Source organism: Mesoplodon bidens (genome assembly GCF_964165515.1).
Source record: "Mesoplodon bidens genome assembly, contig: HAP1_SCAFFOLD_118, whole genome shotgun sequence".
Lineage (NCBI taxonomy): Eukaryota > Metazoa > Chordata > Mammalia > Artiodactyla > Ziphiidae > Mesoplodon > Mesoplodon bidens.
In genome coordinates, this window is record NW_027671260.1 from 793,603 (window position 1) to 817,330 (window position 23,728).

Consider the following 23,728-nt stretch of genomic DNA (forward strand, 5'->3'; position numbering starts at 1 on the left):
TTCCAAAGTAGTTTACAAACGTGCAAGTGCTCAGCTGGAAGAGAAGTTCCCTGAGCAAAGAAGTTTCATGAAGCCCCTCGACTGAGGCTTCCTCCAGCTCCTGGCCAGGCACTGCCACTGAGCAGGTCCTAGGCCTGTCCCAGCCAAGTGCTTGGCAAGGGAGATGGTTACTCCAAGTTTGAGAAGGAAGGGACCAGTGCCTCCTTGCCCCGCCCCATCTTCAAATGCCACTGAGGGTTCCTAGTGATGAACTTCCAAGTCTGAGGAACCTCCAAACTCTGGTGAACTTCCAAAATAAAAATTTCACTCAGCCACCCATGTGATCATAAAGAATAAATGAGTATCTCGGCCACTGTGTTTTCAAGTTAATTCCTTTTTTTAAACAAGCCCCTAGCAACAAGATGCACCCGCACCAGGACAACCAGGGCCACGCAAACAGCACCCACCACCTTGGAAGCTCCTGGGCCCTCCATGGGTAGGGGCTGCCTCAGAAGGGGGAAGGCATCTTGAAGGCATCCTGGACCCTCTCTGGGACCCCTGCCCGCTCCAAATCCCCGCCCCAGCTCCCATGTGCTCACAGCTCGGCTCTCGGCCACACCTACACCCATGAGAAGGACCTGAGCCCATATCAGCTCAAGACATGATGGCCCAAGAACAAGAAGGCCCATTCATATCCAGCTGAATGGAGTGAACACCTGCTGGGCCTTGGACGTGGAGGCCGCAGTAAGAACAGTGGCCCCTTCAGGTGACCTTTCCTGACCAGCTATTTACAAACCCCACGTTTCTACAAGACAGAGGGTGGGTGGGGAACCCACCTCCGTTGCCCCAACCTTTGAAACGGAGCCCCTCACCTTCCCCAACCCTTCTCCTGCCCTCCCATGGTGGCCATTCATGGCTCACTGGGCCATGTCCCGGGTGCTCCAGGAAGAGACCCGTCGGTCAGTCTGAGATTGGAGGCAGGCGGTGGGGGGAGGGGGCTTTCGGAATCATCTGGGGCTCAGGCCCTGCTCCCCATCAGCCACACCGAGTTCTCGTCTCCACGCTCAGCAGGAAAGACTGGGAAGGACGCACACAAACGTCTCTGGGAAGAAGGGCGGGTGAGGCCACTGAGACGTGAAGGGCAGCGGCCACCCTGGGTTTGGCCACGTTGCTGGAGAAAAGGGCGAGAAGACTCGAGGCCGGTTAACTGCCCGCTGCCTTCCTCCAGCCTCCCTCACCGTCCACCCAGAACAGGCAGATCCCCTCCTCAGAAAAGTGCATCCCCGTGAACTTGGCCTTGCCCACTTTTACCACATCTCTCTGAGAAACTTCCCAAGAGCTGAGTTATGAGGCCACTCAGGAGGGTAAGGGCTGCATGTCAGCTGTGAGCACAGGCAAGGAGGGAGGCCTTCTTGCTGCTTCACTCCAGGGTGGCCTGGACCCTCCGTTTTTCATTCCAATCCCGAGGGGGAGGAGCTCGGAATCGTCTACTCCAGGCACATCGAGAGCCCCATCCCTCGGGTAAGGCCGCCACTGACTAGCCCCAGAAATCCCCTTCTACGGGAGCCACGTGGGACACACCGGTCCCAGTGTGGCTTACCCAGAACCCTGGCCACAGGCCTTTGTCTGACCCCAAAGATGAGCTGGGGGAGGGCAGTGCTCCAAGCAGCAGAGAGAAGCACACGCTGCTGCTGACCACAATTCTCCCGAACTGCATCAGGCACCCACGACCTAAGCGTGCGGGCCAACGCCGACCCTACGACTGGGTCCAAGGGCCTGGGCCTCCCAAACGTGCCCACCACCCCCGACCGTCCCGTCTCAGGAGGATGTCACGCCCACCCTGTCCTCGACGTTCACCGAGGTGCCCTCACTCACCATCACCGGTAAGGTTTCTGGGGTCCGGAGCAGGCTGCAGGCCACAGGCCACAAGCACGCACACTGAAGAAAGCGGGAGAAAGACCTCCACTTGCTGCCAACGCATCTCATTAGCCCAGGAAGTCTCGAGGGCCAAGCCCGAAGTCAACCCCAGTGGGGGAGCAGCTGAGGGGACCGCAGAGTGTGACTCGAGGCCAACACGAGCTTTCTCTCCAGTTCGGCCTCCAGAACAGAACACAGCCGTCTGGTGGGAAGAACGGCCTCGTTGATCCCACGGCCTCGGAGCGTGGTGTCAGCTCCTCATGGCTGCAAACGAGCCTCCACAGAACACAATGATGCTCATCTCTCTGGGGCCTTCATCAGCCCTCATCGCACTTGAACGAAACCTCTGCCTCTGGAGGGAGAATCCGAGTACTCTCCACTCCCTCCCACAGGAGACTGTCACTCTGGAGGGTCTGGCTCTGGCTGCAAGTGCCATTCCACTGCTACCAAAAACCCGTGTCCGTACCTGCTACAAAACAGAACACATACCTGCTACGCCGGAGGTCCTGCACTGCCATTCCTCTGCTCTACTGTATCAGACTATTACTAACTACAGGACTAGCATTGCTCCGGAAAAAGGAGACGCGTGCCAGGGAACAGCATTTCATAGGTGCTTCACTCCTGGATGTCGCAACGCTCCAAAGGACAACCAGCCTTGCAATCCACAGCTGGGAAGGGTGGCCAGAGCAGCCCGTTCTCCGAACAGCCAGCACCCAGACGCTGGGCCGTCGGAAGCGTACTGTTTCCTCTCACCTCCCTCGGCACTGGGAGCGGAAGCGCCCCGTTCCCACCGACGTGGTACCACACGCGAGCCGCCTGGGTTCACTTACATCTCTCACTGTCGTTCTGGTCGGCAATGGCCTCCTCCGGGGCGACCGACTTTGGCTTTTTGTCCTGACTTCCTTTCAGCCTTTCCCAGTCAGCGGGGCTAAATTTGCGCACCTCGGAGTCTTTGGTCGTGGGGTGGCCGCCTTCTCGCTCTTTCATCTCCAACTCTGAGAAGCGCATCACTGCACGCTACAAAGAGAACGGAGATGGAAAAAAGACACACCTTACCACCAAAGCTATTTCACTGCCCTTACCTTAAAGGAAGGTATCTTCAAAGAAAAGTTTGCCCAAAACCAACCACAATTTATGATACAACTGAGATATTTTAAAATTGAACGATAAAAACGTAAGAGTGTCTATGTGTAACTAGTCACACACTCTTTATTCCTAAAGCCATATGTATGTAGAGATATATGTGGTGTGTATGTATAGCCATACATACACTGTGGCATACAGACAGACATTCTCTTTCGAAGGTAAATAAAACAAAACAAAAACACAACGCAAAGAAAGCGAAACAAAAACACAACAGAAAAGAAAACAAATGCACAGTGAATAAAGACGACCATGGCCCACAAACTTCCCTTTGTATATTTGGAAATGAAATTTAACTCAAAAGGTTTATGGAAGATTCCAGTAATAAAAATTTGAAGAACTGACCTCACAGTAAGCAGCGGGTAGACAAAATACTGTCCTCTTGTAATCCTTCCATGTATGTAATTAAAATGGGCACTCAATGGATCATTTAGATAACTTCATCCATTTTTATAAGCATAAACCAATTGTTTTCTTAACATTGCAAAACAATTTGGCTTTATTTGTCTTTTAATTAAAAGTAAAATATCTTAAGGAAATTCCTATACAACATCTATCATTCACTAGCAAGTTAAATACATACTCTATCCCTTTAAGCAAGGTTTGTGTTTTTGTTTTGTTTGTTTGTTTGTTTTTTGGGTGGAAAAAAAATTGCACGAATCTCACAGACATGCGGCCGCTACACACCTCCACCAAGTATCACGTAAGGCACTCTAAGCAGCGCTTTTAGGTATATTTGTTAACGTACAGTAACGGCAGAGAAATCAAAGCGATTGATAGGTAAATGTCATGCAGTCTTTTAGACATCCTTCGCAATAATTAAAACTTCCGTTGTCAGCATTCGAGTGGAGTTCGCTTAAAATCTACAGAATAACTTAAAGTATCCACTTACGTCCCCTTACTGGACACATTTCAAACATTTAAATTATCCTAAGCTTCATTAACCAAATCAGCCCGGTGTCCTGCCCTATCATACCCCCGGCCCCCTCCTCTTCACACATTAAAAAAACCTGACAACTGGTCAGGCTCCTGAAATTCGGGTGGGGGGGGCTCACCTGCAATGCCCGCTGCTCCCGGCCGAGCTGACTGGAGTCTGCGTACAGTCCGGTAGCGACACACTTGAACTGGTCACCCACGTAACCAGCGGAGTTGGCGATTCTCTTTGCCAGCTTAGATGGCTTCGGGTTCAGAACTTTGCCATCGGTTGATCCTGCCTCGTCAGCTCCGTCTTTGGTGTAGGTGGGGGTGACGTCCACACTCGGTGGGGCACTGCCCACGCAAAATGGTTTGGGATCCTCTTGGGTTTTCCCGAACGTGACCGCAGAGCCGTCGCTCCCCAGGGTCGGCTCCAGGAATGGAGTCGAGACCGGCGTCGCCAGGTTCTCCTTGTTGGTTACCGCTGGAACATTCTCCTTGCTTAAGCCGGAGACTGGCTGGCCCGGAGCCTGTTTGAAAGTATAGGCTTCGTGGAAGTCACTGATGCGCCCCAACTCCTCTCTCAGGGCAATGAAATCCCGGTGTGGCTGTAGAGCCGGGTCAGGTGGGGGTTTGGTGGGCTCGGCACTCTGGCTGACACTCTCAGCTGTGAAGCCGGGTTTGGACACGTTAGCGTCGGTTTTAGCATCTGGCTCTTCCCGGAGGAGGTCTACATAGACAAGCTTGTCACTCTTGACAACGGTCTTCCCTTGATTTCAGCTGGTGCTGGGCTTTAGGTTCTTGTCCGCGGGGACTTCTGGATGTAACTTGGTGCTGCCGGCTTCCAGTATCTCAGAAAACCGGTTCCAGAGGCTTGGGTCCTCGTAGCGGGTCCTCTCGTGGGACCGGTACCTCCTCTCCGGCTTCTCCTCTTTAGTGATCTCGATGGGCGTATGAGGTATCAACATGGGATGCACCATGCCCAACCCCAGCGCGTCCTGGTAGGTCACAAACTCCGGCCCGCCCATGGGTAGCCCGTAGGGCAGTCCCGGCTTTGGGGCGAGGTGCCCAGGAAAGAGACTGCCATTGGGCAACACCGGGTGAGGGTAGACAGGGCCTTTGCCGTGTAAGGAGAGGGGACTTATGGCAATGCCCTTGGGCGCTGGGTAAGGCAGGTAACTCCTGGGGTAGGGGATTGGTGGGGACCTGAACGCCTCGTTTGGTGACAGAAATACTGAGCTCGGCGGGAGGCCATTCTCATTCGCTTTGAAGCTCGGCTCTGGGTTGCTGGCTTTGGCGCCCTTGCTGCCGGTGCCGCCGCTGTGCTTGGCAGGTGTGGTCGAGGGATTCGCTTTGAAGCTCGGCTCTGGGTTGCTGGCTTTGGCGCCCTTGCTGCCGGTGCCGCCGCTGTGCTTGGCAGGTGTGGTCGAGGGCTGGCCCACGTGCTGGATGACGGATGGCGTGGTATCCACGGAGCTCCTGCTGGTCTCGCTGCCCTCGGCGGTGGCATTTGGGGCCGGCGACGCAGAGGCTGGGCGGCCGGCGCTCGAGACCGACCCCGAAACGTTAGTGACCACGGCGTCGGCGGCACCCATGCGGGGACATGAAGAACTGCGCTGCTGCGGGATGGCCCAGTCCAAGGCCTTGTTTTTCAGCGGCAGGCCTTTGCCATTGTTCTCTTCGTTAGGACTTGGCCCGGGCACCACCCAGGACGAGGGAGCCGTGCTAATGATCTCAGATCTATAGATAGCACAGCCATTTCCTGGAGGAGACAGTTTCTTTCGGAATCTCACTTCCGGAGAGCACTAGGCCGCTTCCAGCTCTGCTGTGAACCAGGACGGTGGGAGCCATCTTTTTCACGTGGTCAGCTTTGGAAGCATCTACATCCACCACTTTAGAGGACAAGTCTAGTGGCTTATCGGTGACGCCTTTGGTAACCGTCTGCTTCTCCAAGAGAGGAGGTGAGCTGCCACCTTTTCTGTCTTCACCTGCTGTTTTCCGGGCGTGCCCGGGAGCTGGCTGGGTGCTTTCGGCTCCTTCTGGAGCCTTTGGATACTTGCTGCTGCAGAGCCTGGCCGCGGGGAACTCGCTGCTGACCGTCATGTATGGCTTCGACAGGGTGACCGAGGGCGAGGTGGACATCCTGGCACAGTGCTTATGGAACGCGGAGTAGGTGTCCGCAGCGGGCTGGGAGGGAAGGTGGACGCGGGGTGAAGGCCGAGGCGAGGGGGGCAACAGGAGAGCCGTGTCCCCCGGCAGGCCGCTGGTGACCGCCTTGGCAGAGGGCACCCTCGGCTGCTTACTGTTCTGGATGTGGGGATACGAGTGGGAATCGACCGGGTTCCCAGGACTGACGCCCATCTTCCAGGGCAGGCTTTTGTCTGCGCAGTGGACCAGAGGCGGGATGGCTGGTGAGGCCGAAGGCGTCGAGAGTCTCATGGGCGAGGCCAGGGATGATGGGATGTGGGGACTGATGTGGTGAGGTGGCGGCAGGTAGAGAAATCGCTCCCCATTGGTACAGACCAGAGAATACAGCGGCTGGGCCACGCCGTAGGACTGCTGAGGTAGCAAGGCCTTGTACGTGTTCAGGGAATACTTCTTTGGCGAGTCGAGGAAAGGGTAGATGGCTGGCGTGGCCCCCTCCATGTAGGGATTGACCCAGGGCAGCCGCAGGTAACTAGCACCATTGATGTTGAGTGGGCTCTGTTTGTCGCTGGCAGGTCTGTCCAAGCCCAGTGTTTCTGCCGTGGGGACAGCACTTTTTTGTATTCCGGGTGGCGTTTTGTATATAGCACTGAAGCCATTTGGGGGCTTTCCGGAGACAGCGGAGGCCTCCACCATCTCGGGTGTATTCGGTTTGAACTGCATCTCTGGGTTTCTTTCGGAAGAAAACCCCAGACCACCTATGGTTGTGGCAGCCTCCCGCCCTTTCTCTGAGCCCAGTCCACACGAGCTAGAATAGACGATGTTTCCGGGGACACGCAGCCCTTCCCGGATCAGGCCGGTGCGTGCGGTCCATGCTCAGCGCTGCCAGGCCATCGATCCGATGGGCCGTGGTCGCGTCCACCTTCGCAGAAGAAGAATATGGGTATTACCGAGGACATGCCTTCAAAGCAGCCCATCCCAAAGAGAAACCGCGGACTAGCTCAATCGGACATCAGCCTCAACATCTGAGCCGAAACGGTTAAAAACTAAAGGATTCACAAGGTCTTTGGCCCCCGCTTATCCAGAACCCTCCTCTGCCTGCCGCCTCACCGTTGTCCAACTAGTGTCCTCAAAGCACGGAAAACGTTGGTCCCCTTAGACTTGAGGCCCCTGCATTAATCAGTCATCTATTAACTCTGGAAGATCCACCTTCTCAGCAGAAATTCTTTGCTGCAACTGAGGTGATACCAACTCCACTGCTCTCAGAACCACCCTCATGGGGTACAGAACTCGGACTCACCCTCCCCAGGCCCCAGTCAGGTTAGGGAGGGGCGATGTGCACTGCGTTTTCCCCGGATGGAGCGGGGAGGCATTCTTTAACATAACAAAAACCAATCTTCAGGGGGACAGTAAGGAATGAAGGACTTGAGCTGTCTCATTTCTAAATCAATAAAGAGGCCATGGGTCAAACTGTAGTTGTGTCTTTTGACTTCCTCTCCCTGGTATCTGAAGACAGCTCTGTTTCATATTTTACTGGGAAGGGAAACCCTAAGGGTCTACTTGGAGGCTACACATTTATCCAGCTGGGAGCACTGATGTGGCACGTAGCTTATCGAAGAAAAGGCGGCACGTATCCCACCAGTCACCAGGGGACGAGGACGTAAATGGCGAGCACAGCCAAGAAAGTGAGCCAGGAAGAAATTGGGTGAGGCTTCGTCCTGCGGCCTAGGTTTTCTACTCAGCCCTGCCCTGAAACACCCCGCCCCGCCCCCAAAAGGCCCTTTAATGGTATGCAAATGAATGCACGATTGATTACAGATCACTGATACTCAGCACATCAACAGAAGCCATTAATCTCTTACCACGTTGTGATTCAAGGGGTTGTCTTCCCTTAGTTCCAGTACGGCCTTTGAAGTGTCACCTTCGTTTACAGGAATTTTCCTATTTAGAAGGACACACCAACTTCATGAAAGCATTCCTCACTTAATCCATCTTTCATAGATTGCCCCAGAATAGACCAGTTTCTAATAACTCCGTTTTTCCAACTGCCCTTAAAAAAAAAAAAATCCTCCCCAATGGCCCATATTGAAAGTTGTCCCCGAATGGTGATTCAACGGGACTGGGAAAAACAAAGGAAAGGCAGGGCAACAGGGATGTGAAATCACAGATGCTACGTCCTCGAGGTGGGTAAGGCAGGAAGTCTGCACAACCACGTCACCCTCACAATTCTTCCTCCAGAGAGGCCGGGCAGGACAGTCCGGGCTCTGCTGTCCTAGCAGACCCTTATAAGCTCTACCTGAGGACAGGAATGAAGTGATACAATGTCCAAAGCCAAAGTGGGGACCTCAAGGCTGGAGTCTGCGAGCTGGCTACATCAATCACTTCTGTGTTACCCGTGAGGACAGGCTTTCAAAACTTTTCCCCAAACAAAGTTAGGTACCATGTCCTATGAAACTGGTTTCCATGGTGATAATGAAGCCATATTTGACTGCCTCTATCAAAATGATGGGGGATAACACACTAATATCATACAAATGTCAGCTGCTCCAGGGGAAGCCACACATCTGTGCCAGGCTGCTTGCGGCTGCCCCTGGAACTTGTTATCAGAGAGCATCGATAAAGAAAGTGCTTGGTGCCAACTTCCAAATCCCCAGGATAAAATCACTGACAAGCGGCAGAGAGAAGTTTCATCATTACCCGGAAGAGCAGCTTCAATTATCTACTGCTTAGCTGCCTCTACCCCGCACTCCAAAATTACTGATGAGGAAGCATAACAGAGCTGCCGGGTGACTGAAACCAGGAGCCAGTGGCCTCGCTTAACAGGTGGCGGAGGACGCAGAGAAACCCTGGGCTTCAATGGTGTGAAGGGTGGCTATCGTCCCATTTATTACTGAGCAAACTATTTGTTTTAAAAGCACATCGAAGGCCGATCCACCTGGGCCCACACTCCTGACATTTAGAGTTAAAGCAGCATATAGACTGGGATTAATTCTCCTTCGTAAATATGAAATAATAAATTAAGGACGAAAGTGCACTGAAAGGCCGCTTTAGGGGCTAACCTCTTAAAGGGCGGCAATGCTTCGCTGAGCCAGGTTGCCTGTTAAAACTGTAAATCAAGGGCCACCAGCTAGGCAGGAGATCTCCCCCCTACCCCCTTAGGGCCCACTCTGGCTGTGAGGACATGAAGGGGGGGCTCTGCTCAGGAGCCCTGAGGAAGGACCCACGCTCTCCCCAGGCCTCAGCCGGACACGCGCATTTACCTGTTGTCGCTGATCCCACACATGCGGACCCTCTCGCTGTTCATCCAGCTGTGAACATTCCCATACAGGTGGGGGGGTGGTGCTGAAAGCGTGTCGTCTTCTTGAATGGCAGCTTTTCTTCAAGCGTCTAGTCTGTTTAAAACAAAAAGAAGCCCAGGAGGTTGAACAAAAAAGGAGCCAAAGAGGGAACAAGAGAAACCCTCCTTCTAGGCACTTCATACAGAATGCACTTGGGAAGGCAGACCCTGCTCCACGTTCTACAGATGGCCAGAAGCAAAGGAACACACCTGAGCCAGAGGTTCAAGGAGGGAACTTCCCTGGCAGGAGGCGTTGGGGATGCAGAGTTCAAGAGCCACAGGCCACACCATTCAAGGTACAGCACATGACACCCTTAACCTGCCCTTCTCCCTTCTCCCTTCCCCTTTCCCAGCCTTTTGGAGAACACACTTGGATCGAAAGTGGACGGTGCTAGATTCCAGGGAGCCCCACATTGACTCTTCTTGTGGCTGAAAGGATTGGGGACAGGGGTGGGGTGTGGGATAAAAGGCACAACAGTCCGGTGTGGCGGCCCAAACTACGACTCACTTCCACAGCTGCGGTGCGTGTGACTTACAGATGGAGGGGTAAAAAGAGTCAGTGGGCTGGCGAGCCACCCCACCCGAGCCCTAGATTAGATTAAGCCCCAAACCTGGGTGGTTTGGCCTGGGAGCTGCAGAGGGAGGGGACTGAGTAATTCAATGACGCCTGCTCGCTGGGGACCAGCAATCAGGAGCGAGTGCAGAAATCATAGCAGCCCAGGCTGCCGGGCTGGGGCTGGGGCTGGGGCTGCAAGATTCCGGCCCACGGGGAGCAAGCAGAAGCCACCCGTTTTCCGTCTAGCGGGAGGAGGGAGGAGGCTGCTGAGGCACAGGGGAGAGCCCCGCCCCCTCCTTAACTTCCCGGCCCACCAGCCCCACCCACACCACATTCTAGTTTGCTGCATGAGTGAAGGGTCAGGACAAGCTGCATTTTATTCACAGGATTATCACGGTGCGTGATTTATCCTCGTGCAGGATTTTAATTGCTCTTTGGAGGTTGAGCCGTTTCTTTTGACTGCGCTTCAGCTCCATATCCTGCTGTTAAATGCTGGGTTAATAAGTAGGGGAGCCTTTAATGCCTGGGACCGATGGCCCTAGGCAATTCCCCTGCTCACAGACTCCCTTGTCCGGGGCAGGGTGGCGGGGGAGGGCCCCCCCCCCCAGCCACGGCCTCTTTACACAGGACCCAAACCTGAGTGTGAAATCACTGGTGTGCAGCTCATGGGGGCAACTTTTCTTTCTCCTCCCTCACACACCCACCCACACAGCTCCCGAAAGCCCAAATGTTCCCCAAGTCGACACATTTCCTTTGTTAGCAGGAAAAAATTCGCAAATGCTTGCTTTTACACTTTAGCACACGGAGCTGACTGCCAGGTCTGTTGGGTGGGAGCCACCAAGGACTGGGGACTCTTTTTCCGAGAGTGACTAGGGGTGGGGTCGGGGAGCACCTGGGAGACCTGAATCCCAAAGCCAGCCAGGCTATCCCTCTGCATTTCTTTGTCCTAACACAGGCTTTTGTCCACCAGCATCCCCCATCGGCCCCTATACAGAAGAGAACACCATCTGTTCATCAAGAGCCCCACGCCGCAGACACACGGCGCGTAGTTAGAGCTCAACGATGAAGCTGGAGGAGAGGCAGGGATCTCCCAGTTGTGTCCGGCCTGGTGGGATTCTAGAGAAGCTATTTCTTTAGGAAGCGTCCCTTTCTTTAGACAGACTGGGGCATTTCCAGTGGCTGGCCACAGTGCCCCGAAAAGGTGGACTCAGATGGACTTGGGCATCAAGGAAGGTTCTGTGGGGGGCTCACGGGCTGTTCTTCCATGTTTCGAACATACAAATCAAGTTGGGGGCAGGCCACCACTAGTGCAGGGCCGACCAGAAGGCACGTTCAACAAAGTGTCCCCTCCCTAACCCCTGCAGCCCCTTCTACAAAAGGAAGACCAAAAGGAAGATGTCCAGGGAAGCCTCATCTAAAAGGTGGAGGAGCAACATTCCTCGGTGCAAGTGTCCTGGCCGTGGCTGCAGCGGGAGGACCACACCATGCCACCCCCTGGCTGGGTGTCATGATGAAATTTGGACATTATACCAGAAGCCAAAGGGTCACTCCATCAAACCCTTAAGAAAAGGATGAGGGACGAAGCGTGTGTGCCCTCGAAGCCCCAATCTTCTTCTGGTGCTCCAGTCTTCAAAACTTACACAAGCTGCCTCTTACATGTCTCCTTCAGTTGTCACCTTGGGACAAGGACCTCTGAGCACCTGACTGAGGAAACAGAAAGGCCCCTGCCACAATCATCCTACTGAACCCTCTCCCCTCCCCTCAAAAAGGGCCAGCAGCCCCCTTCCCTTGAAAGGGCTTTTCTTTAGAAAGGGCGGCCTGGACTTAGCATGAGAGGGGAATGCACTTTAGAGACACCTGGGACCATGGGGTGCTTTCAAAGCCTCTCCCCGCCCTTCCAGGTCTTGACTGGTGGGGTTTTCAATATTAACGCCGCACAGATAAATAACACCCAGTGGCAGGATGAAGTGTTCTTACGTGCACAGGGTCAGATGGAGGGTTGAGGCCCCGAGCGTGGTCCGTTGAGGCCCCGAGCGTGGTCCGGTGTCACGGGAGTGGAGGCGGGGCGGGGCGGGGGGCTGGCCGTGAAGAAACAAGAGGAGGAGGGGCAAGGCTCAGTACTGGATCCTGCTGACTACACCCACACACACACACACACACCCACACACTTATAAACTTTAGCTGCCCCATGAACTTTTTGTGAACTGTTTAAAAGTGGAGGTCTGTTGAACAAACAGCGGCGCCACTGCCAGCCATAATTTCATTGCAACGAGCTAAAGACTTTTAACTCTCTTCCGGTTCCGGGCCAAAGATGGACCTGAGTGGAAAGGGCCAAGGAGCCGGGGGCCCTGCCTGGCGTGAGGCCCTTCTCCAGAGTGACAGCCCAAATCCTGGGCAGGAACACCCTCATCCTGGGCAAAGGCCATACTGCGTACACCCCACCATCACTGAAGAACGGGCCCACCCCCCATCTCTCTGGGATGTAGAACTAAACTAACTAAGGGGATCGTGGGCGCAAGGGACACAGAGATAGGGTCAGAGACACCGCCACGCTCACCCCATTCCTCTTCTAGAAGCGGCTATTGAAATAGTTGGGGGTCTTTCTTACTTTCTTCTTCTTCTTTTTTTTTTAACCTCCAAGGAAAAGTTCTTCAAAAGTGACTTCCCTGACCCTTGGCTGTGGGTCATGCTGCAGGGGGCAAATGACGTGATTTAGATGACAGACACAGCAGGCGCTTTGCTGCTGTATATAAGAGGCTCATCTGCCCTTATTTCTCAACGACCCCCCCCTTTTCTTCCACAGGTGGGTGATGCTTCTGGAAGTGCCAAGATGTGTGAAGCCAGTCATGAAAAGCACTTTACAAGCACCAACCTGTTTCCAGTGGGAGCTGCTAAGCTACACCCTGGCTCTGGGTTTTAACCCTTTTTTCCAGCAGTGGAGAGAAGGGGGCAAGGATGTGGGACAGGGATGAAGAGGGAAGGTGGCCAAGAGAAGGGGTCAGCCGGGGAGACGGAAGAGCGTCTGGTTTCTGAAGAACAGACCAGGAATTGTGGTGGCTGCCCGCTGAACACCCAGTTCTGGGAGAGACCCGGCTTGCAAAACGCAGACTTGCCGCGTGGTCTCCGGCTTTCGGTCTGGCCCTAGGGGCAAGCACAGGAGAGCTTGAGTCTCCCTCGACAGACTTGGGCAGTCATCTGGTCCGGGAGCCAAGAGTTATGATTAGCATCCGAGCTTGGCCTGGACGCTGGGGAGAAGAGCCTGATTGGCAGAAAGAGGTCAGAGGGACCAAGATTAGGAGCTGTTCCCCCAACCTCGGCATCCCTGAGCGAGGGCACTTTGGCCCTCTGTGAAAAGACACGAGGGGGCACACGGGTCCCCAGCTGCACCCACCACCGTTCTGCCGATTCCTGCCATGAAGACACCATTATGGAATGAGGAGAAGGAGAGAACGTTTGTTTTGTTCTTTTTCTTTAAAGGCGACTTCCCTTGGCAGGCAACAAACAGGCTGCAAAGGAAGGAGCAGTGGCCGTGAGAGGCTGGCGTGAGCGCAGGGAGGAAGGCAGCACCAGGCCACTCCTGCCACCTCTCCTTTCTCTCCACCCCAGCTCCTCCTGGCACCGGGCCACTTTCCACTGCCTCCGCCCTTGAGGCGCTGATGGATTGGTTCAAGTCTGCACAGCACGCTTGTCAAGTGACAGCGACGGAATGGGAAGCAGTGCCACCAAACCATCCCAACTCCACTCCAATACGAACGGTGCCCCTTCCTAGGGCCTCACTCTCTAGGCACCCCATGCCGCATCAGGCATTTATCCAGTTAGTGACCAAGAAGACCTGGACGGGTTTTGGGGAGCTTCCGGCTCAGAAGGCCGGGCAGACGGCAGGGCTCCCAGCCAGCATGCCATGTACCACGGTCCTCCGTAGGCTGGGGACCTCTTCGGGGAAGGGGTGTCTCTCGCTGCACCGGCATGGCTGGTTCTCTGTGGAGGACACGCGCACGCGCGCGCGCGCGCAGTCACCACAGCCTCCCAGCTCCCACTCTCATCCACGGCGTGTCTCTGGGCAGGTGGCCGGACCTCTTCAACTCTGGCCCCCTCATCTGTAAATATTTGGCACCGTGTTTTCCAGAGGATTAAACTGCACTATGGACTCGAGTTCTGCCTGGCAATAGCTGGTGCAGGCCACATCTGACCCATTAAACAGCATCTGACTCCACTAAACATTCTACGTAACAAACCAACCCCAGAATGGCTACATAGTTTCCTTGCGGCAGAGGGAAGGCTGAGGCAGGGACACAGAGGGGGCCAGGGAGGGGTGACCTTCTGCAGAGTGTGTGGCTTTCATGGAAGCCCAAAGCTCATGGCGCGGGAGCCGTTCCTGGGACTGCTCCAAGCGCAGACTGAGTCACACACAGACACTTCTCTACTGGTGTCAAGGAAGGGAGGGAAGAAGAAGTTCCTATTTTAGCACTGGGGGCCGCGAGGAGGTGGGAGATGAGAAAAAGCGGTCCAGGGTGTGCAGCGTTGGGGCAAGTCCTCCTGGGATGTTTTCCCCAGTATGTGTAGCAGTGGGGAGAAGGGAACCCCAAGGATGCCCCCAGGTCGGGGCGAGGGTCGCAGGCGTCCTGGGGTGTGGCTGAAGGAGGTCGCCCGACGGGTCCTGCAGCCGGGCATGGGTGCTGGGGGGGAGTGAGGAGTGGAAGGAGTGATCCAGCCTGCCCAGGCGCTGTCTCTTGGCACACTCCAAGTCATGGCTGTCGCCGCCTCCAGAGGCGTCCCCACTCACGACCCAAGTTTTGCATTAGTAACAGAGCTGCGGAGCAGGAGTGCGGGTGTGACGGGGTGGGGGACGGGAAACTCACGCGGCTGGCCCTGACCTTTTGAGCAACCAGAACCTTCCCTGCCTCCTCCCAGGGCGCCAGGATAGCGCCGCGAGCCACTCGGGTCAGTCGGGAGTGAACTTGGCCCGCAGCGGCAGCGGCGCCCCCTCCCCCGCCTCAGCCCCGAGCACGGATCGGTCGGCAGCAAAGGGATTTTCTCTCCCACCACACACACCCGCGCTGCCGCAGGCTCCGCGCCCCTCCTACGCCAGGTCCCCGCGCGGGGCCGCCCCCCCACACGCACCCCCCGCCTGACCTTCCAGGACCCCCGGCTCTCTCGGCCAGCCCCCGACCCCAGCTCACCCCGCCCGCGCGCTCCTCTGGGCTCCCCCTTCCCAGGCGCCTGCCGCTGAATCTCTGACAAAAAGCAACTTTGGGTGGGCGCACGGAGAACCCAGGATGTGCGGCGGCGCGCCCCAGGGGAGTGGGCACTGACTGGAGACCGCTCCGGCCCATCGTCCTGCGCTCCCTTCGGCCAGTCTGGAGTGTTCTCTCCGTGGAAGCCTCCCCCACCTTCCCCGATTCAAAGATGCAAGCCAGGTGTAGCCAACTGTAAAAGGGGGCTCGGGGGCTTGGGGAGGGGGGCACCAGCAAGGATCGACCGGGAGAGCCGCTGCCAAACCGGGGCTGCCCGCCACACACCCCCTTTCCCAAAAACAGAGCCGTGGCCCCCCGTCAGCTCTTGGACCAACCTCAGACACTTCCCCTTCCCCCCGCCAACCCCCCCTCCCGACGCCAGGCCTCGGCTTTTTGTTCCTTTCACTTTCTTTCACGGTTGTGCCACACACAACCACGCGTGTATGCAAGAGGGGGCCCCATTTGGAAGCTGGTGTCCCTCAACAGGAGGCAGCAGCCCAGGACAGGAAACCTCGGTTGAAAGCAATCAATCAACCTGACTCCTCTCCTCCCCGCCCACCCACCCTCCACACCCCCTCGGGTCTGGTCCCTACAGGCTGGGTTCCCACTTGGAGTCTACACAACCTGGAGGCAGATCCAGAATAAACGATCCATAGACCACGACTCTAGACGGGGTGTCACTGCACTGCAGCCTCCATCAGGGCTTTGTAGAAATAGTGAACTCACTGCAAACTCCTCCCCCCACAAGGAACAAGCTAGACCAGAAAGCTATTAACGACAGCTATCATTAGTACACACAGGAAGCACAAAGGAACTTTTTACGAATAAAAGATGCATAGGGGCTTCCCTGGTGGCGCAGTGGTTGGGAGTCCGCCTGCCGATGCAGCGGACGCGGGTTCGTGCCCCGGTCCGGGAAGATCCCACATGCCGCGGAGCAGCTGGGCCTGTGAGCCATGGCCGCTGAGCCTGCGCGTCCGGTGCCTGTGCTTCACAACGGGGGAGGCCACAATGGTGAGAGGCCCGCATACTGCAAAAAAAAAAAAAAAAAAAAAAGATGCATAAAACACAGGGTCCTGTGACCTGCACCCGGCTTCCCTGCTGATTGTGTGCAGCCTGGGAGTCCTGGGAAGGCTGGGGATGAGGGTCAGAGGAGGACAGGGGCTCCCACTTTCTTTACGAGGAACAATAGGAACCCCACGTCTGTTCATCTTGGAACCCGGAACACCCCAAACAAAGCTGTGGGAAAACTGCGGTAGACGTGGGGGCCCGTGAATTTTTCTAGCTGTTCAGAGCTTAATTACTCCTCCTTGACCCGTGGGACCAGACACGACACCACCAAGGTTAAAATGCCCCAAACAGCGCCCAGCAGATGTGAGCGAGCTGGCAGACGCGCCAATGAGACCTGCCTCGGAGCACGATAACAAGTGACTCATACGTTGCATATCGTTGAAAGAAAATTATTTTTCTCTAATTTGCATTTGCTTCGGGGGAAAGAAAAGCCAACCAGAGTCCCTCTTCACAAGCACGAGTCTAATCCTGGAAATGCAGCCCGGCTGCTTTAAGAGAGCTGGAAGGAGGGAAAGACTGCCAGCGCTTTGGCGTTGCAGGCTTGTTTATCTTTCCGCCTTTCCTCCAAGGCGAAACTCGTTTTGCAAGCAACATTCCTACAGAAAATGGCACACGTCCTAAAAAGAGACCAATTTATAGAACTGGCACCGAAGTTCATGTATCATTCCAGAAGCATCTCCCAGCTCCCCACTAGGGAACCCAACTAGATGTAGAAGTCCACATTATAACTCAGAGAGTAGATGTGGGGGCAGGGGGGAGCGGAGGTGGACCCGTAATTTGCAGATATCCTGCAAGCTGTACACTCAGGGGCCGAAATCACACAGAAGGGCAGGATATAGAATTAAGTCAGCTCTAAATGATCCTCCAAAGCCCGGGGGCCAGGGCTGCGGAAGCCTTCAACCTTGAGGCTGGGGGGAGTGGTGCTTACCCCCAGCTTGCCCCAGGACAGCCCAGGGGCAGGCCCATCTTCTGGACCATCCTGAGGACCATCCTGAGCCTGCCAGCTTGGACCGGCCCAGCGGGGTATTGCTGCCACCCACCAACTGTTCTCCCTCCCACCCTGGCGCCTCCCCGCAGTGCCTGGCAGAGGACCAGGAACTCAGAGAAGGCCGGGCTGTGGGCATCTCGTTGATTAAGTCACAGAGTGGGTGGCGCTGTGGGCAGACCTCAAGACAGCACCGCTGGTCCTGCAGCTGAAAGGCAAGTGCGCTCTTAAAAACCGGGAAGGCAAAGGGAGGCGGGTGATCAAAAGCCGACTTGCACCCCTCCCCACCCCCATTCACCCCCCTTCGGGTCCTGAATCTACACACTTGTGTTTCCAATCCAGGAAACGGGGCCGAGGGCATAGAACACAGCGGCCGCCTGTCTCTTGAACTTGTCTGAATAACAGGGCCATTTCAGAGGAAGAACAACGGCCTTCAGAGCCTCTGCAATTTCCAGAAAGCCTTCAGTTAATACATTCTTTCCAACAGGCTTGCTTTAGGGTGGAAAGTTACTTTCCCAAATCTTAACAACCCGGTCACAAGCCACTGAGGCCCCAGGTCAACAGATCCCGGCCAAACCCCTCCAGACAGTTGACACTCATGACCCCGCAGGCCTTCTCCTGCCACCTCTGCCTAACAAGTTCCCTAATCCACAACACACCAACCAGCGCGCACGTCCACCACGATCCCAGGAGCCAGAAAGATGCGTGTCGCGGGGTGCGGGGGTGCGGGTGCCGCCGCCGGAGGGCTCTCTCGCAGCGCATCCGAGGGCTCCCGGGCCAGCAAGGGGCGGCCACCTCTGCAGCTCTCCGTGGGCCTGCACAGTGCACGCATTGTGTGAGCGCCGAGGAGGCACAGCGCTGCTCCTGCACCAACAGCTGTCACATTATTTGCACTCGCTGTAAACAGCCTTCACATTCCCCCCTTACCACACAGTTAAAGCCAGACTAACAATCCAGTTAGAGATCAAACCAACAGCAGCATTGTGTCTGCCTTCGCACCAAGCCCAGCAGCTGGCAGGTTTCTCCAGAACAAGAGACCCCCCCTCCCCCCACCCTTCCAGGCTCCAGCCAAGGCTAGCCTAGGCAGCAATGCGTGTGTCGCTGCTGATTGTTAAAGCAAGAGAACACAGCCATTTCGCGCAGAGTTCTGTGGGGTTCATCAGCTCTCTCCCAGAGTTTCTTCCTCTCAGGCCCCCTCCCCCATTTCCTCAGCTGGGAATAAAGGTTGTTCGGACTCCCAGGGTCGGTTTCTCTGCTCAGCAAAGCGTGGGTCGGCCTGCCCCGGCCAAGCCTGGGGTCCTGCAGCCCTCTCTACCGTGGTCCCAGAGGCTAGGCAGCTCGGCACTTTCTGCAGCCCAAAGCCTGGTGTTTCGGAAAACCGTCCAACTCCCTGAATCCTTCCTGGTCGCCCCACTGATCAAAATGTCTCCTTTTATGATTTTTGGTTAAGTCGAACATTTCCATCATCGTCATTATTAGCGCAAATTACACGCCTAATCGGTCCTTAAATAGATTTTAATTAAATAATCATACAAGGCTCATTTTATGACTTAAGAAAGGCATTAGTTTTCCTTATAAACTTTCCACCAGGATATAGAATAATGATAGCAGACAAATACTTATTCTTTGAAAAGCACCAATAACTGATGGGCAGAGTATTGGGAAAGCAGACCCTGCTTCACACCTTCTGGAATCCAAGTGGAGACTAGACAGACCACATCTGCACAACTTTCCTCCGGAGAAGGGAGAGGGGATTTCTTCCTCCAAAGCATTACTTTTGTCTTCTCTTTGGGGCCAGGAGAAAGGAACCCCAAATGTTCCTTTTCCTTGCCCATCTGAAGAGATGTCTCCAGCTTAGAAGTCTCTTCTAGAGACCACTCCTCGTCACCCCCATCTGTTTTCCACCCCTCAGTCTGCTGAGAGCTGTGGTGGAAAGCAGGCAGGCTGTGCTTGTTAAATGCTCTGTAAAATGCTGTTAATAAAATAATAAATACAAAGGATGGAGGCTGCTGGTTCCATGGGTGTTTTGACTGGAAATGCCTTGGCACTTGTCATGTGTTTACGGGAGGGCAGACAACTCTAGGAATTACATAGTTTGGACATCTCTGTACTTCATTTATTCTTTCCTAATTGACGTAGGCCTAGAGCTATGTCAAGTTTGCATTTGTACAGAACTGTTAAATGCCTAAGAGTTTCTCCAATTAAACCAAGTTTTAAATCAGACCCAAGGCTGGAACGTACTCTCGGCCTCGCCCCACTCCACCCCTCTGCCTCTGTGGCTGGAGAAAACAAACAGACCCTCAACAAGATCCCCTGTCCTTGCTCTCCCCACCTTCACCACCCCCACCCGCGGGGGGGCACCTAGGGCAAAGGTTAAGGTGTCTTTCAGATTACAGGCAAGGCCCTGGCTACACACACTGGAAAGCACTGCAGTTGGGCGCATCCTGGGCATACTCGAACCTCTAAAATAGTGAGCTAAGATCGGGGGAAAACTGCTGGCCTGGTAAAACCCACTGTTCACAAAACAATGTCAGCAAAGACTGGAAGGCATTCTTTAGAGAGGTACCAGGGACTCATGCCTACTGAAGCTCTTTCAGCACAAAGGCTTTTAGGGGAAGAAGGGAAAAGGGGGGTGGGGGGGAGGAGAGAAAGGGAGGGCTCCTGTTTCAGAGCAGGCATCCCCAGAGAGTCAAGAACCAAGTGTAGCTTCAATCAAACGCTGACTTCCCCTCTGGGAGTCTAGTAGGAAACCTGATCACAGTAGCTTACTACCGGCCTGGATCCATACAGGTCTGGTTTTCTTCTCATGCTAGTAAAGTTTTTAAAATACATATCCATAGAAAAGAAGCAATCCCTGACAGACTTTTATTGAAAACCACACTGAGACCTCATAACATCCGGACTTAATCCCTATCAGACAAACCACAGCACCTCTGGCCTCTGCAGCGGGCCAGACCCTTTCACCTCTTCCCACCAGGTCTCTCCCCTCCAGCCGCTGCTGTTCCCTCCCCCCGAAAGAATGACGGGAGGACTTGCCAAAGAGCACCTAGATACCGGTTCTGGAATCAATTCCTAACCATATAAATGATCCCACTTAGGGGGAGAAAAAAAAATCCCAGCCTTTTCATATGGATTCCTTTAAAGCCCAGAATGCAAAGAACTGTAACAAAGGGAAAGAAGGAGGAACCCACGGAGGCAGACCTGGAGGAATAGCCTCAGGAATACCCTTGGAGGGGAGCTTAACCTGCAGGTTGGTCCCCAGACACTGGCCTACGCAGGTCTTGCGGGGGGAGGGCGGCGGGCATCTCAGGGGCAGCAGGGAACGGAGAAGCAACCTATAGGAATCTGACCAGTCATTCAAAGCAATTACTAATCCTCCGGGCCTACTATGTGCCAAGTATTCTTTGATCCTAAAGGTGGAAAATTATACCCAGTCTGACAAATAAGAAACTTACTGAGGCTCAGAGGCCATAAATAACCTGTCCCCAAGGTCACACAGCTAGTAAAAATGGGCCACGGTCAAACTCAGTCCTGGAGTTGCGGAGAGGAGCCAATTATCGGTCAAATTGTGCCATCCAGAATCCCCAAGAAGTTCGGAAGGCTTCCTTAGCCCTTGTACTCCAATACAGAGTAAAAGGATAGCACTTAACACCTATGAAATTCGGTCCACAAGGAGCCCGCATCCTAGTTTCTCCTACACCCAGAAATCTCTTGGTCCATGTGAAGTCTTTCGAAATTTCTGCCAACATCCTACCCATCTCCCTACACTGGAACACCCTGCTGTGAGGCCAGGGATTCCCAACAAGGCTCCACTTTCCCCTCCTCCAGGAGCCCAGAACAGGCAGTGGGAGGTGGGTGCTACTCTTAGGTCTCTGGAAAAAGTGCTGACACCTGGAACTACAAGAAGGCTTGCCACACTAGTTTTGCCACATAAAGCAATCAATCAAATTATCTAGACAGAGCAAAAGCCCTTTGGAAAGACTGCCTACATCTACCTTTCCTAGGACTTTAATGAAAAACCCAGGGACCAAAGTGGGCTGGGGAGGCAACTGAGGGGGAAGCGGCTTGCAAGATGCTGGACCCTCCTGGACTCCTGGGGGTCCCCACAAAAAGCCAAGTCCCGAGACAAGCCGGAGGTTGGGGTTCTCTCTCCTCTCCAGAACTTCTCATCCCAGCAGCGCAGGGTCAGCGCTCAACATCCCCTCCCCACCCCATCTTCAATTTCCTGGTCTGCCCCGGGCTTTCAGAAGCTCCGGGAACCATCCACACCCGATGCCACAGACGCCACAGGCTCCACGACCCAGGGCCGTCTCCAGCTCAGCTCGGTGGGAAGGGGAACGGGCAGGAGCGCCGGACACTCAGCCGCCCCTGCGGCTTCCCGGCCCCGGGCGGGTGGCTCCTCCAGTGGCCGAGGCTCCGGATGCGTGAAATGGCTCCAGGAGCGCCTGGGGCAAGCCAGGGCCTCCGCAGCGGGAGGGACCGAGGCGATGGCGGAGCCGGGTCCTCAGCCCTCTAGTCAGCCAAACACGCCCCGGCGGCCCGGCAGCCCCTGGCTTGCAGCCAGTGGCTTTCTCTCTTTTTTAAACTTTCCGGCCTTGGCGATCACCGCCGATTGGGACAGGATTTCCAGCCCCCGCCTTCCCTCCTCCACACCCTCCGTGCAGGCCCTTCCAACCTCCAGGGAGGTGATCCCCCCACCCCCGGCACCGTGAGTCCCTGGCCCCGGCAGACCCTCCCCCGCCCCCGCCACTTGGGCCACCTGGAACGAGCCGCTTCCCAAAGCGATCGGCGTCCGGCCGAGTCTGGGGCTGCTGCTGCTGCGTCCGGGGAGGAACTCCCGCAGCCTCCAAACGTCTAGGTCTGCCCGCAGCGGCATGCAGAACCGCCCCCTACTCGCGGGGGGGGGGGGGAGGGGGGCGGGGAAAGTTTAAGGCCTGTCTTTAAAAAAAAATGTAACTCTTCAGATGCAAGAATTTGGGTGCCCTTGGCACGGTTATAAGCGCTCGGGTAGAACAACAGAAATGGGGGGTGCCGGAAATGGTGCAGGAAGACCCCTATAACCCTATAAACCTCTCCTCCCCCCTCGCAGTTACTATTAGCATTAAAAGATCCCAGTGCCTTCAATGCAATAGTGCCTGTTTATAACTTTTCCCTGCTGGGTCCCCATACCCTAAACAAGCCCGCTCCTCACGTTTTGAAATCACCAGGGCAAAGATCGCTCCCAAATCTGTGACCTCCCGGAGCTCTTGGGCCTCTCACCTGCTCTGCCCCTGGCACCCTGACTTCACTCACCCTCTTCCCCCCAGTAGTTCCTCTGGTTTGCACCTAGACAATAAATTTAGTTTCATTTAGCTTCCGGTCTTTAACTTTAGCAGGTCTCCTTTTTGCATGCAAATCAATATGGCAATTACCATCTAAAAGCTCGCCCGGCCCCGGGTCAATGTCAATTGATCATTGTCCGCCTTCCACAAAATAACACCGGGAGTCTGTGATGCATAACGAGATTATACTGGAAACTGTCTTTTAGATCAAATTCTATTTAATGCTGTCAGGATCTTCTCCTAGCGGACTTCCCCGCTAGTCTAATCACGGGGCGCCGGAGCCCATGGGTGCTGAGGGGCGATGGCTGGCCGGGGAGACATGGTTCTAAGAAATAACAAAGTGCGGGGACGCCCCCACCCAATTCCAACACCCTCGAATAGGGGCCGGCGGAAATGAGCCTGCGCTGGGAAAGGGGGCCTGCTACAGAAACGTTGCGGGGGTGGGGGGAAGCTCATTGGTTAATTCCCATCCAACAGAAAGTCAGCTATCCCTTCCGGAGGAACACATGGCGGGCAACCAGCGAAAGCCGACGGGCCGGGCTGGAGGTTGGGGAGACGTCCCCGGCCAAGTGCTCGGGGCACAGGCGGCTTGGCTGCCACGGGGGTGGCCTGAGAAGACCTTCCACTCCTGCCCCGGCTGCTTCTCAAGCCAGCGCCACCATCCAGGCCCCGGCAGCGCAGCCAGCCTTGCAAACAGACGGAATCCTGCCAGCCGTTCACTCGGGCGAGGCAGCCCGGTCGGGATAGGCCTCCCCTCCCCTGCCTGGGCGAGGCCCCTCCAGGCCCAAACCGTGTGAGCCGAGGGCTGGAGGCCTCCAGCCAGGAGAAGGTCCTCCCGCCCCTGCGCGGCCCCCAGGGTACGGGTGTGACCCTGGAGCTTAACAGAGGGCCTTCAGAGCTCCTTTCGGCCTCGGGCTGGCGGGGGAGCGGTGGGGCTGGCGGGGGAGCGGTGGGGCCAGCGGGGAGAGGGGCGGTACGGCGGCCCAAGTGGACCCGTGAGGCCCCACGCCCCGCCGGGCTGGGTCTGCTGGGCCCGCCGCCCTCGAGGAAACCACCGAGGTGGCATTGCCGGGGCCGCTGGGCACTCCCGAGGACCGTCCTGGGGTTCGGGCGGCTCGGAGGCCGGCG

General features: G+C 55.5%; 2 protein-coding genes across 5 annotated transcripts in view; both read right to left on the reverse strand.

Annotated features, from left to right (window-relative positions):
• The window catches only part of LOC308611650 (BCL-6 corepressor-like), a gene marked incomplete at its 5' end in the record, with an annotated part of 24,734 nt that extends 14,266 nt beyond the window's left edge, over nt 1-10,468 (reverse strand). Inside the window, 8 exon segments of the mRNA XM_081260354.1 lie at nt 2,727-2,913; nt 4,095-4,730; nt 4,734-5,727; nt 5,729-6,963; nt 6,965-7,021; nt 7,962-8,040; nt 9,360-9,476; nt 10,377-10,468. Of these exon segments, the coding sequence (XP_081116480.1) occupies nt 2,727-2,913; nt 4,095-4,730; nt 4,734-5,727; nt 5,729-6,963; nt 6,965-7,021; nt 7,962-8,040; nt 9,360-9,476; nt 10,377-10,468 (3,397 nt within the window).
• Nucleotides 9,963-23,728, reverse strand: part of LOC308611658 (uncharacterized protein) — a 19,560-nt gene continuing 5,794 nt past the window's right edge. The window contains exons 2-3 of one of the 4 annotated variants that reach the window (XR_014014995.1): nt 11,970-12,070; nt 9,963-11,696 (exon numbers count right to left, since the gene is read on the reverse strand). Coding sequence is in view for 2 of the 4 variants with exons in the window: in XM_081260361.1 (XP_081116487.1) it covers nt 11,665-11,696 (32 nt within the window). In the remaining 2 variants the exon portion in view is untranslated. Of the gene's footprint in view, nt 11,697-11,969; nt 12,071-12,134; nt 12,682-23,728 lie in introns of those variants that run through there. The other 3 variants (XR_014014996.1, XM_081260361.1, XM_081260362.1) reach the window with 3 other exon arrangements.